At 42.6% G+C, this 20,808-nt stretch overlaps 1 protein-coding gene across 13 annotated transcripts in view; it reads right to left on the bottom strand.

The window, feature by feature from the left end:
* The window catches only part of CASK (calcium/calmodulin dependent serine protein kinase), a 357,703-nt gene that overhangs the window by 11,780 nt on the left and 325,115 nt on the right, over window positions 1-20,808 (bottom strand). For 8 of the 13 annotated variants that reach the window (XM_027607996.2, XM_027608002.2, XM_027608004.2 and 5 more), the window contains 5 exons: window positions 19,153-19,349; window positions 11,148-11,263; window positions 4,170-4,250; window positions 3,988-4,068; window positions 1,285-1,487 (listed from right to left, as the gene is read on the bottom strand). In XM_027607996.2, coding sequence (XP_027463797.1) covers window positions 1,285-1,487; window positions 3,988-4,068; window positions 4,170-4,250; window positions 11,148-11,263; window positions 19,153-19,349 — 678 coding nt within the window. Of the gene's footprint in view, window positions 1-1,284; window positions 1,488-1,676; window positions 1,831-3,987; window positions 4,069-4,169; window positions 4,251-11,147; window positions 11,264-19,152; window positions 19,350-20,808 lie in introns of those variants that run through there. The other 5 variants (XM_027607997.2, XM_027608005.2, XM_027608000.1 and 2 more) reach the window with 2 other exon arrangements.

Here is a 20,808-nt window from a genome sequence, read left to right as displayed (position 1 = left end):
GAAACAGGGGAGCCCACTGGCCATGACAGCAGGATCTTGGAGCCGAGTGACTGAGCTGTCAGGCCTCGGGTCACACGGACCCTGCTGACCCAGCTTCCATCCTCCCTTTGGGGATGGCTAGAGGACCAAGTCCCATAGGGTGGCCCTTGAACAGGGTTTGGGACAGTAAGGGAAGCCTGGTGCAATGAGGCCTGCTTGAGGGGAGCTGCTCTGCCGTTTGGGCAGATGATTCTGTCTGCAAGGGGTAGGGATGTGGGACGTAGACCGGTCTTAGAAATGGCAGGCCCAGGAGCCACAGCGGCACCCACGAGCCTGTCCTGTAACTCGCCCCGGTGTCTGCAACATCCATTTCTGGGTTTTAGGTCCCCCTTCTGCTTGGTTTGTCCTCGGAGATTAAATAAACAAACAAAAAAAGCTAAGCTGACAGGCTATTTTTTAAAGTCCTCTCTACGCCCAATGTGGGGCTCAAACTCACGACCGACCCTGAGATCAAGAGTTGGATGCTCTGCTGACTGAGCCCGCCAGGCGCCCCAGCTTGTCAGCATTTTTGACGCAAAGCCTTTCTTACATGTTTGAGGTGTGGCTTTCTCCTTTTTGAGTTGAATAATTGCTATTACTTCGAGCCTGGGACTTCCCTATAGATTATCCAGTCATTCCTGTGTCTGGCTTGGAGTCCTCTAAGCTCTCCGTATCCTGCCCAGTTTTAGCCCGGGGTCAGGCATCATTCTCACTAAAGAGCCGGCAGAGGCTGAGAACCACCATGGGTCTCCAGTCCTGCTCCATCGGGCATCCCCTGGGCTCACTCAGGCTTGCCTCCCTAAAGCACGGGCTGTGTTTCAGACCAGACTCAGGCCCCAGGATCCGGGCTCCCTGCTGCTGATCCATAGAAGATGCTGGCAGAGGCTCTGATGGGCCAATGTGAGCCGTACCGAGGGGGAAAGGTGGCTGTTGGGATAACTGGGGGCCAGTCTCACCCTGAGGTCACGTTAGTGCTGGGTTTTTGGCAGGCACAGACCCAGTCAGGTACTTTTATGGAGCTTCTGAGTAGAATGAATCCTGTAAGAGCATACTGTTGCTGCTTAACTACTCGGCATGTGCACCGAGCCCAGGGAGCAGCCAGTTCGTATTCTAGACCATTAGCCCACGGGGCCTGTGCTGCTGATACTGTCCCATAGTTTATGAGGTTAGCGTGGGGCCCATGCCCTTCTGAGGGCAGTTCTGAGGTCAGAAGCCCGGCTGAGCATGCGGGCAGGCTGACGGGGGCTGCGAGTGGCTGCGTGTTACCTGAGGCTCCACATCCAGGATTGCGATCAGCCCCTGCTCGTGGATCTTCCGGATGGTCTCCAGTTTTGTCCCATACATCGCATCCTCGTGGCTGCCATACTCCAGGTACTCATTATTCGAGATGTCTTGCATCATTTGGTCATGAGATACAAAGTAGTAATTCTTTCCATTTTCTTCATCTTTCTTTGGAGGTCTGGTTGTATCTGCAAAGAAAGTCACATATCATGAAAGGCTCCAAAGGCTGAGCTCATGAGCTGACGCTCCCCCATGGACTTACCCAAGCCCCATCGCTTCTTAAAAGCTGTGGCTTCTTTAGTATATGTCCCATGCCCTGTTCCCACCCCCAGGAGCTTTGTAGAACTAACTTCTCGACACCGTATTCATCTGTGTGACATCAGACCACAGTAGCTGGCTAGTTGTCTCGTTTGGTGAATCTTTCGGTGTTCAGATGAGATTTAGTTCATCCCTTTGTGGGTCACCACGGGAGAAAGACACCGAATGACCCAAGATGAACATAACTTACTGTATGCCTTAATGCAGTTCGGTCTTAAGCAGAAGGAAAAAAGCAGTAAGAAAAAATGGAAAACCACACAGTTATTTAAATTTAAAGAAATTAAAATTAAATAAAATGAAAACGTCAGTTCCTCAGTCTCACTAGCCACATTTCAAGGGTTCAGTGTGGCTACTGGCTGATGTAGTGGACTGTGCAGATATTGAAAACTGTCACTGTCAGAGAAAGTTCTGTAAGTTCTATTGGATAGTGTTGGTCTACGGCAGCGTTCTAAAGGAGATTGTTAGAATACAGCAAAAGGTGTACTGCATTGAGAATACAATGACCTTGGCCAGATGTGGCCACAGCAGTTAGTAAAGACCTATGCCATGAGTTGGCAAGCTACGGCCTGTGAGCCAAATAGGGTCTGTTTCTGTAAATAAAGTTTTATTGGAAAACATCCTTGCCTGTTTGTTTCCATGCCGACTGTGTCTCCTTTCATGCGACAGTGGCAGATTGGAGTAGTTGTGACAGGGACCAGATGGCCATCCAAGCCTCAAATATTTACTATCTAGTCCTTTATGGAAAAGGTTTGCTGACCCCTGACCTAAGGGGATGTATCCTAAAATATCGGCCAGTAAGTCCTAGTTCTGGGGGATACTGACAGGACCAGTGTTCCGCAAAATACTGTTTAGAAAACGTTTTTTCTAGCCAAGCCAGGAACACTGGTTTAAATCTTCCTTCCTCCCGCTACTTTTCCCCTCTCTTTCCTCTTTCCTTCCCCCTCCCTTTCTTTCAACTTCCTTCCTTGAGCACGGACACATTATTGCTCCTCTTTGCCATGTGCATGGATCCAAACCCACGGGGACCTCCCCCCTTCCTGCCCCGGCTAGACCGTTAGAACCTACAAGTGCTCATGGGCACCCAGATGTTCAGGTTTTAAAGAGCTCTTTCTCCAGGCACAGGAAAAGGTGACGAAATGGCATTGTGTATTGATGCTGTACTATCCTTAGTCATCTCGGGAGGTAAACATATGCTCTGTACACGTCTGGGGTCCAATATCTGAGAGAGGGACTTCATGAGCGAGGTTGGCAATGGTATGCTTCAAAACCAAGCCAGCCAACTGGCCATTTAATAACATGGACGTTCAATTGTTATGTGCTCAAGAAGAGACTAGATGTTACTTAGTTGAGCTTGCTGTACTCAAGATCTAGACACGAGATTCAAAAGAGCAGTTCAAAGTGTTTTACTGACCAACTGAAATGGTATCTGATGAAGTTCCTTTTTTTTTTTTTTTTTTTTTGTAAATCAGATAGGGTTCTGGAGGGGAGGGTGTCATCTTAGGAAGCCTCACGGCTCTCTGGGGTGGAAAGGAACCCGCAAGTAGTGTTGATGTGGCTTCTGGAAGGCACTGGAAGGCCCTACTGGGTGGAGTCCATCTTCCCATTTTCTCCCTTTGCTCTTACAACTCCTTCTTTAGTCCTCCCCACCTCCAGCAAAACTCTACCTATCAGAAAGCTTTTGGGATTCAGATTGTAAACTCTGGAATAACAAGACTAAAAACAATGCCAGCAGTAGCAGGGCTGCTATTTATCCGGTATTTGCTGGTGCTTCCTGATCCCAGGCCCTCTGTACATTCTTGGAATTACTTCATCTTATAGTTGAGGAAACAGAGGGCAAGAAGTTAAGGGTAAGACAGAAGAACTAAGGGGAATAAAAATGTTACATATTTAAAATTCTTTATAATAAACAACTGATAGCACACTGGGTTTTAAAAGGGATGAAAGTCAAATTAACTTGGGTATGTTTAAGGAGAACATTGTTCTATCAAAGAAAACTATCCTATCATTCAGATCAATTCTTCTGAAGAATAAGTCATCTGAGTCATGTTTATGCCACTCTGCTGGGAAAATCAGGTTACAGACAGGATGGATGAGCCCAATTTTGTTAAAAAACAACAAACAAATAAATCACACACGACCTACATTTGCAATCAGAGAAGCCTGGGAGAGTCTACAACAGAATGTTTTATAGCACCATTACTGGGGGAATGGGGTTGGGATTAACTCAGTTTCTGCTTTGTTTGTCTTTGGATCTTGCAAATTTCCCATAATGAGCAGTGATTACTTAAGTAACAGAAAACAGCATGTCAATTACAATATTAAAAAAGTACCAGGAAAAATAAACTTAAAGGAGAGTGAGACATTGCTTACGTGGAATAGGGTATGCAAACCGGTCTGGGTGCTTTGTGATGAGGGTGTTTTTTATGTGTCTTCTCCCAACACCATGTGCACCTATGTCATTTTTTAAAAAGGTAAAATTGACAATTGTTAATAATACTCGCAGGATGTTTTGAAGATGAGACTAAGAAAGCCACTTGTACAATCAAACTTACCTAACAAGACTAGTGTTTTCCTTTTGAATGCTGGCAGTTTTACTACTTCTTCATATGTAACAAGATCTAATTGATCAAACACTAAAATGCAAAGTTAGAAGAAAGGTAAATTTACAGAAGGAGTATTTCATGTGTGTCACTTATAATTTTACTGGCAGAACTAAAGTTATAGTAAACCATGTCTTCAAAAAATACGAGTCCAACTTATATCCGTAGCTTACATGTAATTTTAGTCCTATAACCTTTTGGGAGAAAATTTCAGTTTTAAGCCCATGAAAATGCACTTTAGAACCAGGGGCATCCAAAGATTATGTTGAGCACATGCATAAAAGTCCAAATTCTAAAAGATACTGCATATCTTGTCATGCGGTATCCAACAAGTCAAGTCATACAAAGTCATTCAAAAACCACATGCTGTTCATATTTTTGCAATTCTAAGAAATCAGCAATACTAAAAAGAAAAAATCTGCAGACAGTGACCGACATGAATATAGCATGAATGCAACTAAAGTTAACCATGAAAGAGGCCACTAGATTATCTCTAGGGATGGATGAGAGACGCATGGACAGCTGGTCTTTGACTTCATGGTTCTTTCTTTCAATAGAGTTGCTGAGGGTAGCATGCTAGATTTCTTTCAAAGTCAAGTTCTGTAACTGTGATTTCACAAGCTTTTGAAACGAGCATCCCACAAGTTTTACTGTAACCAGCTATCCATTCGATGGAAAGTCTTGGGTATCTTAAGTAGGGGGACATGCTTCCCTGGGCCCCGAACTTTGTCAGCCTGTGTGCCATAAGTCAGGATGGACAGAATGGAAAGAAGCATGAAGCAGAGTCTGAGCTCGGAAACCTTTGCAAAAGGGGAGTTCTCTGATCATTACAGACTGAGAGGAAATGCTTTCAAAAATGGTTTTTGGAAACCTGCCTCTTAACAAAACTGTTACAAAAACCTTCCTGAGAGGATGACCATTCCTGTTGAAGTTCAAGGTAGTCCATTTGAAAATTCTCACAAGGCGGCTAAAATCATGAGTCAATGTTTCCTGTAATAGTTTTCTGTGTGGTAATACCCAAATGTTGCCAGGCACACACTGAAATATCTTTTTTTTTAAGAAGACTCAGTAAAGCTCTAGATTTCAGAAGGGTTGAAATAAATTCAATATGATTGATTCCATGGTGCCGTAAAGGGATCTGGGATGCTTCAGTCAATCACTAAGAGAAGCTTCTCCTCCCTGAAACAATATGGCCAAATGCTTTTTTGGCTCTCAGCTCAGTCCTTAACATTTGTGATCTTCCCAGTAGCAAAGAACCTTAAAATGCAAAATAGGATATTCTCGAGTGCAACAGATCAGAGACAAACAAACGAACAAAAGTATCATTCCCAGGCTATTAAAAAAAAAAAAGAAATACAATGTGTTAAAATAAGGGTTAGTGCATGTTAATGGGTTATCTGTGCCTTTGTTTCCTTTTGATAGCTTGATTCCAGGAAGGTTGACTCAAAGTCTTTAATTCTCTAGCAACAGCTAAAAACCAAGAAATGCTTTCTGTGTTTAGAATGGCAGACTCCCCAAATCAAAACGAACATGAAGTTCTGTGCGTGCTCGAGCTGGCTGGTCATGCTGCAGTGATTACGGAGTGTCAGAGTTGCAAAAAGAAAAGCAGGAGTGCTTACGGCATCGCTCTTTATACCCACTGCCCTCTGAGTGAGATTTCCATCGAGAAAAAGGATGCTATGAAAGAGGTGCGTCAACAAGCTGATATATTCTAATATAAAAAAATAATCAAGCATCTCACAAAAGAGCAAGATGATGGCACAAGCTTTTGGAATGGCATCCAACCCACTTACGACTGGTCATTTTTTTTTAGACACACATAAGAATGAGTTAGAGATCAACAATCAACAGCACGGACAAATGAACAGATATGTTACACATCGATATCTTAACCATAAACGGGTAGCATGAAGAGGTTACTCTGGTCTAAGTGAAATCAGCACATGGTCATAGGATCGAGAAACAATAAAAGAGTATTTAAAAATAAGACATACAAGGAATATAAGGAGAACACTTAAAGGCTGAACTTTTAAAAGTTTTATGTTGTTTGTGGATTTTTTTTTTTTTAAAGGACTGAATGAAAGGAAACCATCAAAAACAAAGAGGCATAGTCACTCAACAGGTTACTTACATGCACAGAGGCCATTGGGAGTAAGACAGCATGAAAAATGTACAGGGGTCATTGAAATATGGCTTTTAATATATTAGTAAAATAAAAGTATAATATGCACAAAAGAAACTTTACCATGCAATATTCTAAACACGAGGCAAATAAATCACATTAAGAAACAAACTCATTTTAATAAAAATCCAACAATATCCTTATATAAAAGCCAGTGGGTTTTGATTTGCTAGCAATATGCATGGACAGCTGGTCTAGGCATAGTTACGAGACACCTTCCTCAGGAAGTGTAGGTGTGGAAGCCTTTTGCTTTTGTTTGTACCTTCCTGTACTGTTTGCAATTTCGAATCACAGGTGCCTATTACTTTTATTAAAAAAAAAACAAAGCCAACAGGGCAGTGGGATTGATGGACCACTCTTTGTTGTCTTAAGAGTTCTCTGTATTGAAGAGAAAAAGGTAATAGTTTTTAAAAACCTATTCAATTACTAATTTGTGGTATTAAGCATCATTTAAGCAAGCCTATGAATGGTATTGTAGAAACCCTCTGGGTTCATGTGTATGTATGTAAATAGACTATCTTGGGATATTGAAATACCACTGCTCAAGGCTCTAACAGTTAAAAAAATGAATTAATGAAGACTGTTTTTTCCCCTCAAGTTTACGTTAGTAACTTGATCTTGAAACTGATTTTGGAAGTCCTAGGGATGAGGAATCTCAGTGCCTCAAGAGTATAGTTCTAGCAGCCTGACAATGCTTTTTGCATCAAATTTATGTGGCTAAACATCTTTTACGTGTTGCAGAAAATGTATTTGCTGTAAACACTACACACATCACAATCAAATCTATTCCCAAGGCTTCAGAAATACTGTCTGGCATAGTCTGCTCATACTTTCCTGATTTCCTGGTAAGCTACTCAATATTCATGACACTTTTATGTGTTTAGGTATTTTCCAGTTGAATCTTTTCCATAAATAAGCCTTTAGCATCGAATCCTTTTCTCATTTGGAAAAAGTATAAGTATATTCAAATACTGTAAAAACCTCCCATTAGAAAAGGCCTCGCACACTGATAACTCGGGCTGGGCGCGCACTCAGCTGCCTGCAGCGGCTGGATGGGCAGTGAATGCGTCTGGGTGCGCGGGCCGGGTGCACAAATGTAGCACTGGGTCCTAGGGAATGAGTGTCCAGCCAAAAGGGACATCGACAACCCGGTGGCACTATGGGAGAAAGGGGGCCTAGTGTCGCCACATTTCTCTTTTTTTTCAAGGCAAGGCAGAAACCCAGATTTTTATGTTAAATATCCGATTTTCAAATGTAATACCTAGTTACAATTCTTTCAAATACCGTGTATGGGGAAAACAAAACTAATTTATCGGTCATATCCAGCTAACAGACTGTCATTTTATGTGAGATGGAGGTGACACAGCTTGAACAGAATTCTGCTATAGCTAGACACTTGGGATGTCCCTGTGACAGAAATGGGAACAATTCTAGTATCATCGTTCCCATCAGTTCTAGACACTGACCAAGTTCCCATCTTTCATTTTTACTACAAACATAAACAACTTCAGAATTTGATGAGAAGGTGTGGATCTTGCCATCAATATCTGCTGAATTCTCAAAGATTTGAAGCAGGAAATAAGACACACGGCCCTTATTTGGATTGGACGAGGACTAGAATATTCCCGCCCCCCACCCGCTGTATTTGACAATCAACTTCTGAAAAAGCCAGAAAAATCCTTCAGAGGAAATACTGTTTGATTTGTGGCCCATGAGCCCATTTGGCTAGTTCTTGGCATTAAAGAATATGATGTTTCAAAGTTCTCAAAGCACCCGCCGTACTGACGGAGTTCAGAAGTATATTTCTCTTTCACACCAGGTCCTTATGTAGGCCTCGTCGCATGTTCAGATGGCCTTTCATCATGGCTCAAGGCAGAACAGCTGATAAAATACCTGACTTCCCTTTCCTGACAACTTCATCTCTTGTCAAGCAAAGGTGACCACTAAGTAAATGGTTCTTGTGGACTTTGTCGTGAACAAAATGGAAGGGTTGGTGGGTGAAGGGGAAGGAGCCTGAAGAGATGGTGACAGAAAGGCCTTGCCAGGCAGCATGCTTCAGGAAGTCCAGGAAAAAAGCTGGACATCTTTTCCCCGAGCAGAAACACCAATAGGAGAGCTCATGAGGCTTGATTTGGGGGTGGGGGCAGGCAGTGGGCAGGGGATCCCAGCAGGGACATTCTGGCTAGACCATCACAAATACACCTAAACACAAGTGCTACAAGGAACTGTGAGTGGCTCTCCAAGGACCTTATAAGACATTGAGACTTCACATCAACAGGCGTGAAAGGAAGGTCCCACATGCAGTGACAAATACTGACACACAGAGGGGACTGTAAGCATGATGGGGACAGCTCGGCGGCCCCGAAGACCACTGCTTTGGAAAATGCTGAAGATAACAAAACAGTGGTGGAGGTGGGGCTCCCCGCTTCCTCCCTAAGTTATAAATTTACAAGAACTTGGATAGGTCCATGGTTTTGCATAGGAGGTGTAATGTCCGAAGATGATAGAGAAAAAAGCAATTCTATTCCATCCCTAGGAGGCTCCTGCCTTCTGTTATCAAGGGCGAGACCCTTCGAACTTGATAGGCAGTGTTTGCCAGAGCTCAAGCCTGAGATGAGGGGCAGTAAATGAGTGCCTGGCTTCATTAAATGCTACCTATTTGTTAGGCCCAGTGAGGAAAGCAGCGGAGATGCCCTGAGTTTTAGAATTAGAAAAGGATGTCTTTCACTGACTAAGCCAATCTCCTCGTTTCGGGGCCCACAGGAGCCGAGTGATTTGCCCAGGCTGTGGGGCCACTCGGGTGCCAATTTCGGACCCTGTCTCACTCAGGTTGCCCGTTAGGCTTACAGGTGTGTTTTCAGGACCACTGAGCACCACCTACAAGGGAGTCGGGCAGGGCGGGGACAGTGGAAGATCAGTCATGGCCGTGGTGGAAGAATGGAGAAAGTGATCTGTGGAAAACATTGGCCACCAGATTGCATGCTGATTCTCTGACAAAATTCTTGAGTGAACGAGTCAATGATTTCTTTGTCAGAATGGAGAGATTCTAGTTTTCTAATCAACTGGCTTCTTATTTTCCCTCACAGCTGAATTAAAGAATATTGGCATGTTGAATACTTATGTCTACATGTCCTCCATTAGGAGAGTATAAAGCTAGTGATGGATTAATAACCTTAATCAGCCATCAATTTGCTTTTCTTTCTAGGTTCAAATTATAATGCCAGCTATATCTATACATCACTTAAAATTATAAAAACGATAAGGTTTTATATATGTATGTACATATATAAAATGTCAACACATCTTGTGAGCCCGTTAGAAGCTGATGGAAATGAAGATGACTTGGTAGTAACCACTGACGTTTCGTGTTAAATGACATTCTGCTGACATTACAGTGAACGTCTTCAAAAAGTACTACTTGAGCATTTACAATTAACAGTCGCTAAGTTATGTTTAATCTGTCTTAAATATTTCTTCCCTTTATAAGACAAAAAAAAAAAAGCGCCATTGTCAGACTAGTGCTCTGTGGTGGTAAAGAATCAGAAAGGATATATTTTATTGGAATTAAAAATGGGGTACAGTGTGGCCAACATGAAGGGAATGACTCCTCATTTAACTGAATCATTTGAAATGAACCTGTGGCCACTCACGTTCATCCCACGTGATGCAGTATTTCAAAATGCGTACTTTTACTTGCTGATTAAGAAATGAGCAATTCAGAGTTTGTAAATAATTTTCCCTGGTGGATGTTAACTACATTAACATTCTACAGAGTGCATTTCATATTTCTCAGAAATATTATACTGTCAAATTGGGTATACATGACTGCATTCATTTGGGTTTTTTTTGGCCACATGTTTGATTTTTGGAGTTATTTCTGAAACCTTGGGAACTAATCTAATGCCAGTACTGGGGCTTGAATTCCTCAGAACAAGTCCCTTATAAAAAGGAGTCCTACTGAGAAGTTACTGAAAATAAGTAAATCCCACTCTGTATATCAGCATGCATTTCCTTTAGCTTAACTTACATCCCGTGAGTCTTCTGGGAATTCTACGGCAAGGACGGATCATGCTTGGCATTCATTTCAGTTTTTAGCAAACAAGTGAGTATTTTGACTTAGGCTGAACGCAAGTTTTCGTATAGACAAACAGCGCGAAGGGAAGGCCGAGATCATGCTCTTGGTCTTTTAGGAGCCAGGAAATAACGGGGGTGGGAGGTGGGGGGAGGAGACGACTAGTCCCAGGAACGCACCGAACGCCGTTAGTACCCAATGGCATCTGTGCTTTCGACCCCATTGCTAGACCCTTTGCACCACAGCTCTGTGAAGAGCGCCCCTCTGCCCTTAGCAACGTGCCACAGGGCCGTATGCAAGGGCCAGAGAGGAGTGAGGAGGGAGGAGATTTGCTCAAGATCAATCTCAGCAAGGAGGCAAGGATCCCGGTGACTCCGCAAACCCTCAAGCTCTCATTTCTCAGGGGAGGACTGAATGTACTGGGTCCTTTTAGTTCCAGAGAAGACTATTTCCAAACAGCATTTTCGTCCTATGAAGTAGAGCTCAATAAAATGGCTGGCAAATAACCAACATCATAATTGCAGGTAGGGCTTTCTTAAAAGTTTGGCAGGCTGATGAAGACCTCATCGGGTGGGATTTTTGGGAGGAGGACTCGGAAGATGGAACCGAGATGTGAGATCTACCTCTGTCTTTGCCGTGCTCACTCGGCCTCAGCCACACTTGTATGTTTCCCTACCTGCATTGTGCTTTGCCAAGTATTTATCTTTGTACTGCTTCTTTTTCTTGCCGAACCAAGTACAGCTGGCCTGCTGCTCCTGTTTGGTTTTCTCCATGGCGATGCAAGCGACTCGCCTAGCAGAGAGAGAGAGAATCTCCTGTAAAGTTGTATATTGACAAAAATCATTCATTTGAAGACTTGATACAAGCCTATATGAACATACTCCTCACAGACTTTTCAAGATAAAGCTTGCTCTTTGGTTTTCACGACAATTTACTGGAGATGTTTTAAAAACACAGGCTTATAATAAAATGACATCACATTCCCAGGGCACCTGCTAACTGATAACGCAGCCAAGCAACCTAAACTCACGGCTGTGGCATGCGGTGGACAGAGTGTGGGATTTTGAGTTCTGACAGGTCTGGTTTGACTCCCGGCTCTATCACTCACGACCTTGTGCCAATTTAGTGTTAGGTGCTTTCCTAGGAAATGTACATGTATTAACTCATTTGACCTTTCTAACAACACGTGAAATCGTGTCACTGCTTTACAGATGAGGGGATCAAAGGACTTAAGAGGTTCAGTAATTTGACCCAAACCACGCATCTTACATGGGTGAGTGAGCTCTGGCACCAGAGACCATATGATTGGCCAGGACATTCTATTGGCAAGTTTCTTAGCCTCCTGGATGGCTGTCGTAAAGGATCAGAACAAAAAAATGGAAAGAATGTCCTCAGCACAGTGGTAGGCACAGTAGATCCTTAATAAATGGTACTACTACATGGCAATTCTAGTCTAAGAAAAAACATTAATGAAATCCACAGTTGGAATTACAGAGAATTTTAATTTTCTATGTGATTATAGTATTCAGCACAAATGTTATTAAGAAGTTGTCCCCTTAGGTTTAATCTAAGCAAATATTTGCCTTTTAGGATATCGCCACAGGTGGTTTTGCTTAATGAGTTTGCTTGTGTGCCAACCAGGGGTCCCCGAGTGAGCCACATAAGGAGAATCCAAAATCACCATCAGAATGACAAGTGATTTTCCAATGAGGTTGTATGGATTTACATTCCATCAGCAATGTCTGAGAGCTCCTGCTGTTCCACTTCCTTGCTAACACTTGGTCGTATCAGTCTTTAATTTTAGCCACGACAGTGGGCAAGTTAATGGAATCAGGCTGTGCTTTGAGTTTGCATTTCATGGATTATTAATGAGATTGCACACCTTTTCACAGGTTTATTGGATTGGATTTCTTCTGTACAGTGTTTAAGTCTTTTGGCCATTTTCCTTTTCCAGTTGTCTTTTTTTAAGATTTTATTTATTTATTTGACAGAGAGAGACACAGCAACAGAGGGAACACAAGCAGGGGGAGTGGGAGAGGGAGAGGCAGGCTTCCCGCGGAGCAGGGAGCCCGATGTGGGGCTCCATCCCAGGACCCCGGGATCATGACCTGAGCCGAAGGCAGATGCTTCACGACTGAGCCACCCAGGCGCCCCTCCAGTTGTCTTTTTCTCATTGATTTGTAGGAATTCTCTATGTGGTCTGGATATTACACCTCTGTGAGTTATACATGTTGCAAATACCTTCTTCCATTTTGTGCCTTGCCTGTTTACTCTTCCTATGGTATCTTTTAATGAAGATAACTTAGTTTAAGTCAAATTTAGCCATCTTTTCCTTTATGGAAAGTATTTTTGATATGTTAAGAAATCCTTCCTTGTTCCTGAAGATCTTATTCAAGTTTATAGTTTTGGCTTTCATATTTTGGCCTTTAATACACTGGGACTGATTTTTGTATATGGTGTGAAATTAGGGGCCCGATTTCTTTCTTCTCTTTTTCCCTAATGGACACTCAATTGTTACACCATGACTTATGGAGAAAACTATCCATTCCTCACTAATGACTATTTATGTATGGGAGTGTTTTGGGATTCTCTTCAATTGGTCTATTTGAATATCTTTATGCCTGTATCTTATTATCTTAATGACTACAGCTTTATACTAAGTATTGGTATCTGGTGGAGCAAGGCCTCCCTCATTCTTCTAGAACATCTTGGCTATTCCTGATTCTGTGCATTTCCAAGAAAACTTTAAAATTAGCTTGCCAATTTCAAAAACACGTAAGACTGCATGGAATCTATGAATCAATCTGGGAGGAATATACACCTTTACAACACTGAGTCTTCCAGTCCCTGAATACAGTATGTCTCCATTTGTTTAAGTATTCTTTAATGTCTCAATGTTATAATTTTTCCTGTGTCTTGAACATTTTTGTTAGATTTGCTCCTAGCTTATTGATTAAAAGAGGTTATACAAATGGTATTTAAAAAAATTTTGTAATTCAGAAAATTTCAAACATATACAAGAGAGTAATGAACCCCAAATACCTACAACCCAGCTCTAGCATTTCTTAACTCCTGGCTTGTTGTATTTACAACCTATCCACCCTAAATTATTCTGACACAAATCTAAGTTTGTATCATTCCCTCCTTAAATATTCTTAAATTCCTTTTAAATCTATAGGTTCCCTCTCTCCTTTTCCTTCTTGCAATTATTTGTTGCAAAAACTGGTTGTTTGTCGATAGTTTCCAAGTCTGGATTTCTCTGATTTCATCCCTGTGGTGTCTTCAGTAAATCCCTGTCTTTTGCATTTCCTCCAAATAGGTAGTTAGATCTAGAGGTCTGATCAAATTTAACTTCTATTTTTTTTTTGCAAGAATACTTTATAGTATTAAGGTGATGCAGGTGGTGTTATGTATGGTATGTAAAGATTTTTTATTTTCTCAGGGCACCTGGGTCACTTGGTCAGTTGAGCGTCCCTCATGATTTTGGCTCATGATCTCAGGGTCCTGGGATCGAACCCTGCATTGGGCTCCCTGCTCAGCAGGGAGTCTGCTTCTCCCTCTTCTTCTCCCCCTGCTTGTGCACGTACATGCTCTCTCTCTCAAATGAGTAAGTCTTTAAAATTTTTTTTTATTTTCTCTTTTTCGCTGGTAAATAGAAATTGCTTTTTGTATACTGATTTTGTATCAACCATCTTGCTGACCTCTCCTATTAATTCTAATGGTTTATCTATAGATTCCTTTGAATTCCTATACACAGAAACACATCACCTGCAATATTTTTTTCCTTTCCAGTAGTGTCTGCTGTAGGTTTATGGTAGATGCTCTCAATCAGGTTAAGGAAGTTCCCTTCGATTCAGTTTGTGAGGGTTTTAATCATGAGGGGATGTTAAATTTTACCAAGTGCTTTTCCTGCATCTACTGATAGGACTATGTGGATTTTCTTTAGTCCATTAATACAGTGGATTGGCTTGACTGGTTTTCAAATGTTGAACCAGCTGTGCATTCCCAGTACAGACACCACTGGGTCAAGATGTATTATCCTTATTATATATTGCTGGATTTTGTTGAGAACTTCTACATCTATGTTCATGAGGGAGCCACATCTGTAGTTTTCTTGAATTGCCTTTTGTGAATTTTGGTATCAGGGTAATGCTGGCATTATGAAAGGAGTTGGGAACTGTTTTATTCTTCTCGAAAAGACTGTCCTCCATGTCTCTTATTTTCTCTTGTTCATTGAGGGTTTTTTTTTTTTATTATTCCTTTATTTTTTGGTTAGGAGAAGGACACTTATTGGGCGATGCTGTGAATGCTCATCAACAGCGTCAATGTCAATGTCCCCGTATTACCTAAGCGGCATACAGAGGAGGCTGATGAAGCCTTTGTTTTGGGGATTCTTCCAGTACAAGCCAATCTGTGCTGTAGCAATAGCTATGGCTTCTGTGAGGCACATGAGCTTCGGGAGCATAAACAAAACCGAGAAATTTTTGACAGGTTAAAAGAGACAAAATCCTGACCCCGTGAAGCTTATGTTACAGTCTATAGAGTATCTTATAACTAATGTTTTTAAGCTTAGGGAATAAAAGTAAAAAGGTCCCAGTAAAAATTTGTGGTGTGGCTCTATGTGACACAATGACAGAGGAATGAAACCAGTCTTCACCCGCCACGCAGGAAGTGCGTGCTGTTTCTTTTAGCTCAGTAAGTGCAGGCAAACTGTGGTAGGATTTAGGTCAACCCGGAGGAAAATTTCAAATACGTGTAACATTTTCATTGCTGACTTGGATGAGGGTCTAGTAGGCAAAGGGAGGGATGACACATTTAGGGACTCAAAATATATCAAAGGACTTGACTGGTGTGCCTTGTCAAGCACGATGAAGTTTAACAAGGATAAAGAAGGGAAGGCGTCTGGGTCCCCAAACAATTGATTTCTCATCGACAGGGTGTGACAAATGTCACTTGGTAGAAACACCCATGAACCAAGATTCTGGGTCTGGCTGACAGTATTATTGCAAACCTTTCTCACCGACACTGAATGCCCACCTACATTCTATGCACCAACTCAGCTGCCCACCAGCGGCACTGCTCTTCCTTGCTGCCGGGAATGCCTTCCTCTACCTCAGGGTCTGACTCAGGCCTCAAGGCACATGCCCCAGTGGGCCTCTTCCTCGTCATCCCAGCTAGAATCCCTTTCTCTCCCTACAGTTTTTGCACCTTCACCGAATTTTTTTCGTAATAAACCGAACATATTTGAAGTGTACAGTTTCATCAGTTCTGCTGGATGTATACATTCTTCCCTCTCTCCTCTGGGATCCCCAGGCAACTGATGTCACTATAGATTCGTTTTGGTTTTCTGGAATTTCATATAAATAGAATCATATAGTATGTTCTCTCTCTCTTTTTTGTCTGGAAACTTAGCATAATGATTTTGAGTTTTATCCATATTGTGTGTGTCAATAGTTCATTCCTTTTTTTAAATATTTTATTTATTTGACAGAGAGAGACAGAGAGCACAGAAGCAGAGGGAGCAGCAGAGGGAGAGGGAGAAGCAGGCTCCCCGCTGAGCAGGGTGCCTGATGCGGGGCTTGATCCCAGGACCCCGGGATCATGACCTGAGCTGAAGGCAGATGCTTAACTTGCTGAGCCACCCAGGTGCCCCCAATTCATTCCTTTTTATTGCTTCATAGCATCCCACTGTATGGATATGCCATCCTTTCTTCATCTGTTTCCCTGATGGTGAAAACTTGAAAAAAGGGGCGCCTGGGTGGCTCAGTTGGTTAAGCATCTGCCTTCGGCTCAGGTCATGATCCCAGGGTCCTGGGATCGAGTCCCACATTGGGCTTCCTGATCAGCGGGAAGCCTGCTTCTCCCTCTAACCCTCCCCCCTCTCATGTACTCTCTCTCTCATTCTCGCTCTCTCAAATAAAAAAAAACTTGAAAAAATTTTAGCCTTTCTAATAGGTGTGTAGCCACTGAGGTTTGGTTACTGCATGTTTTGTTCTTGGCAGTTCCTTCTGGTTCTTCTTCAAAAGTTTCCCTGTTCTCTGAAGATAGTTTTCAAGATTATTGATTTTAAAATATACGCACAGTTGTTTAAAAACCTTGCGTCAAGTGGGATTGGGTTTGTTTCTGCTGCCTGTCATTTCAGTAGGGTCTCTGTTTGGTCTGTCAGGCAGGTCTTCCTTGTTTCCTTTTGTGCCTGTGGGTTTTTTTTTTTTTTTTGACTCGGTCGCTGCCCTAGGAAAAGTCTATGTGGGGGGTTAGGAAGGGCTCTAGGATGAGGCCTAGCATAAAGTGTTCTCCTTCGGAGACTTTCTTTTCATTTGTAACAGACACAGGGAACTACTATTAGTAAAGGAGAGGCCTCAAATCAAGTGTAAGGCTGGAAGTCCCCTGACCGTCCCAGGCTATGTGTATCTGGGTACAGAGCTACTCAAGGCAGACCAGTGGCCATGATTTTTTTCAGGGAAACTTTTGTTTTCCTTTTATTCGTGTCTTTGGCTTTGCTCAGTGGCAAGGCAGGCTTCTCTCCAGTCCCCAGCTGTTGAAGGGCAGCAAGGGCACACTTCTCTGCTTGCTCTTAACCTGAGGGCAGAGCCTCTGCGGTCCCAACAATGGGGGACGGGTCTCCTAATAGATCCCCCTGCTTGTACAGGCCTTAGGTCTTAACCTTGGTTGTCTGGCAGAAAAGTTTTCAGTAATAGACTTGTCCTCTTGGCAAAATGGGCCAATATGCTGCTCTACTTTCTATCACTCGATTAATGGCTTCCACATAAAAACCTGTCACTCAGTTGCCCGATGCCTTTTTGGCTACTTAATGCTTTTAAGGTAATATTCAAAAACACATTTTCTGCAGCATTTTCATTTTTTTTTTCAGCAGGAGAATTGATTTAGATAACCTAGTCCACCATTACAGGAGACAGGGAACTAATCTGCTTTTCCCACTGCCATTTCTCAGGATTCTTCCAGAGGACTCGAGAGTTCTAGGTGTCTGTGAAACAGGATTTCTACAGATGATCTGACTAGGGAGAAGAGTTCTGGAATCTACATAATTCTTTTAAAAAATGGCAGCAAGTTAGAACACATTTTGTCAAGCATAAATGTCACTAATGACATAATAACATCCATCATGAAAGTGACTCAGAAATCACGTCCGTCCTAATGCTTAAACTCTTCGTTGAAGTTGGGGCTGCAAGGCAGGGCCAGATGGAAGGCTGCCTGCCACTTCCTCTGGCGGGGCCTGCAAGTCCCCATGGAAAATGATGCCATCTGAAGTTCTTACCCGCTCCGATAGTCTAAATGTAAGAATAGTTTTGGAAACATGTGATAGTGACGGAGGCAATCACGCAAAGGAAATTAACTGAGAAATCCCTGTAACTAGTGAGAAAAAGGAGAAAACAATTCTCAACATCTGCGGACTCGGGGCCTCTGGGGTCTCTTAGCTAGCTTCAAATATTTGGGTACGAACTGCCCCAATGCCTACTGGTTGCTTTTTTGGTCGCATGAAACAAAACTCAGATATAAAGTCCTCTCTTTGCTAGATTTCTCATATATTGCTAAAGTACAGACGAATGCAAAATCACCAGCATCTTTCAAAACACAGTTCAAGTTAGCAAATAGTAACAATGGCAGAAATAGATTTTACTAAAATATACAGTAATCTGGGACTCCTTTTCTCACACTTAAAAATGGTGTCAAAAAGCTCTCTGACTTTAACCTGTTTCCACTGCTTGAACTTTCTAACAAAATAGGCATTTTTTTTAAAATTTTATTTATTTGAGAGAGAGAGTGAGAAAGAGAGAGCACATGAGAAGGGGGAGCGTCAGAGGGAGAAGCAGACTCCCTGCTGAGCAGGGAGCCCGACGCGGGACTCGATCCCAGGACTCCAGGATCATGACCTGAGCCAAAGGCAGTCGCTTAACCAACTGAGCCACCCAGGCACCCCAAAATAGGCATTTTTAAAGACTTAGCAAGGTAAAGAATGAAGCTTCTGGCTGCCTTTTTCTCCTAACGGGGAAACCCATTTTACCTTCAAATACCCTGAATGACCTTGAATCATAGCCTGAGGTTTTCCCTGCTGCTGATGGGGGGTGGGGGGTTGGAATGAGCACCGAGGGAGCATGCGGAGGGGCAAGGAGAGGGTTTGTTTTAAAACAAACAAAACAGGGATGCCTGGGTGGCTCAGTTTGTTAAGTGTCTGCCTTCAGCTCAGGTCATGATCCCAGGACCCTGGGATCGAGCCCCGGGTGGGGGGGGGCAGGCTCCCTGCTCAGCCAGGAGTCTGCTTCTCCCTCTCCCTCCACCCCCCCCGCCCCCGCCCCCACCCGCGCGCGAGCACGAGCTATCTCAAATAAATAAAATCTTTAAAACAAAACAAAACGCAGTTCTAAAAGGATTGAAGCAGCATGTGGGAGTGGGGGGCTGTGCTAAGGGACCAGGAGGTGACCGTGACCTGTGACCTGAGGGCTAGCCACTCAACCTCCCTCTAGACCTTCCTCTCCTTTTATGTAAAACCAAGACCTGACTCTAAGCAGGAACTTGCTAGATGCTGAGGATTTAGAGTTCTTGGATGACTAATCTGAACTTTGGCTAGCAGAGCAAACAGGTTTTACACAATAGAAGGTTGACAAACAGATGGTCAGGGCTTTGTTTTTATTGTAAAACAAAACGGAACAACAAAAACATACCATTCCTGAAGTTCAGGAGAAGGAATGAGACCTGCGGTTCCATTTTTGGAGTTTTCCAGTTTACCCTGCCACCAGTTGTGATCGTCCTTACTAATAATCTGGATAATGTCACCAACTCTGAATCGAATGCCAGCTTCTTTGCAGGGGATGAGGTCATCCTTGGCTGGATCATATTCAAATTGTGCTCTTACATAGATCTATAAAACAGGAGTCTGTAAGAAGGGCTGCCTTGGCGATGTGAAAGCAAACAGCTCTAACGTAATAACCACACACCAACACTTACAATACGAACAGGACATTAGATGGTGAAGCCAAATGATGCATGGAGATAGGGCACAGAACTGCTACCACTAGAAACGATGGACGACCTCTGAAGGGTGCAGGCTCAAGCCTCTGCTGTTACTTGGAGGGAACGCTGCTGATACTTGTTTAATAAAGATCAAGACTTAGCATTTGCTTTTACTGTAACAGACTAGGTCTCTAATTACAGAGAGGTATGCTTAGCATTTTTAAGTCTGCATATATTTAGCTGACGTTATGGGCACGTTGTCATGATCACGTGGCAGCCTTTACACCATATACACAAACACTTAGGGTAGGCTTTAACCCCAAAGCAGCACGTGATACAAAAGCAGCAAGCACTCTGTGTCGGTCTCTTGCTGTAAAATGCCTACAAGACAGCCGTGTGTGGCTACACACTGCTGATAAACTTAAATATAATGTACACAGTTTTTAAAGCATTTAAAAAAATCAATCGTGTTATTAGGTTTTTAAAGAAGGATTTCGGCTTTGTATCTGTATTTTACTCTTCCTAGAGAAGAAAAATGACTTTGAATCCTAGCTTTGCCACGTGAAAGCAGCACAGAGCTTCAAGATATGCAGAGTTCAAGGCTCTGAGTTTTAGGATATGTCAATGTAATTAGTAAATATTATAAAAGGAAACAGATGAGCACATAAGGGGTTATCATATGGCAGCATTTTATGAATCACTGTGTTTCCAAATGCTTTAAAGTAAGGTGCTAGATATCTAACGTTGCATCACTTATGCAGTCTTAAGAATAAACTATGGGTGAATTCTCTCAGGTGCCAATTTACGCACACGTGAACCCCAAATCGGATTATCTTTGGACACCAAATTCCATGAAAATTCCCCATAAAAATTCTACCTCTTGAAATTAAATTTGAGTATTAATGTTTCAGTCACTGTAAAACCAACCTGAAGGCTTTGGAATTAGTGCATGATTATTCTGTTCAAGTTTTGTCAGAAATCCAGCCTGTAAAATTAACCTATCTCTGCCTTTGCACCTGAAATGAATACTCTTAAAGTGCTTGGCAAACTGGAAGCTGCTTGCTGGTGGCAGGCAGCACGTCACTTTCCCCGGGTGACCCAACAGAGGAACATTGGGATGCAAAGCCAGGATGTTCTGAGTTTTCATTGTAAAGGGCTTTTAGATATCCACATGCAAATACAAATTAAGAAAAAGCCTTGAAAATTTCAGAAAATTACTGCTTAAACATAGTCATCAGCACATACATTTTAGTTATTCTTAGAATTATAGGAGTTTTGCAACCTTTCACAATTTTTTCCCCCAACTCCACAGGCAGGCCCATAAGACCCCCCCGAAGGCTGAATTCTTAAACCATCAGCACAAGTTT

Source organism: Zalophus californianus, chromosome X, assembly GCF_009762305.2.
Source record: "Zalophus californianus isolate mZalCal1 chromosome X, mZalCal1.pri.v2, whole genome shotgun sequence".
NCBI lineage: Eukaryota > Metazoa > Chordata > Mammalia > Carnivora > Otariidae > Zalophus > Zalophus californianus.
Note: the sequence above shows the minus strand (reverse complement) of the source record. Positions and strands in the feature narration are given on the sequence as shown.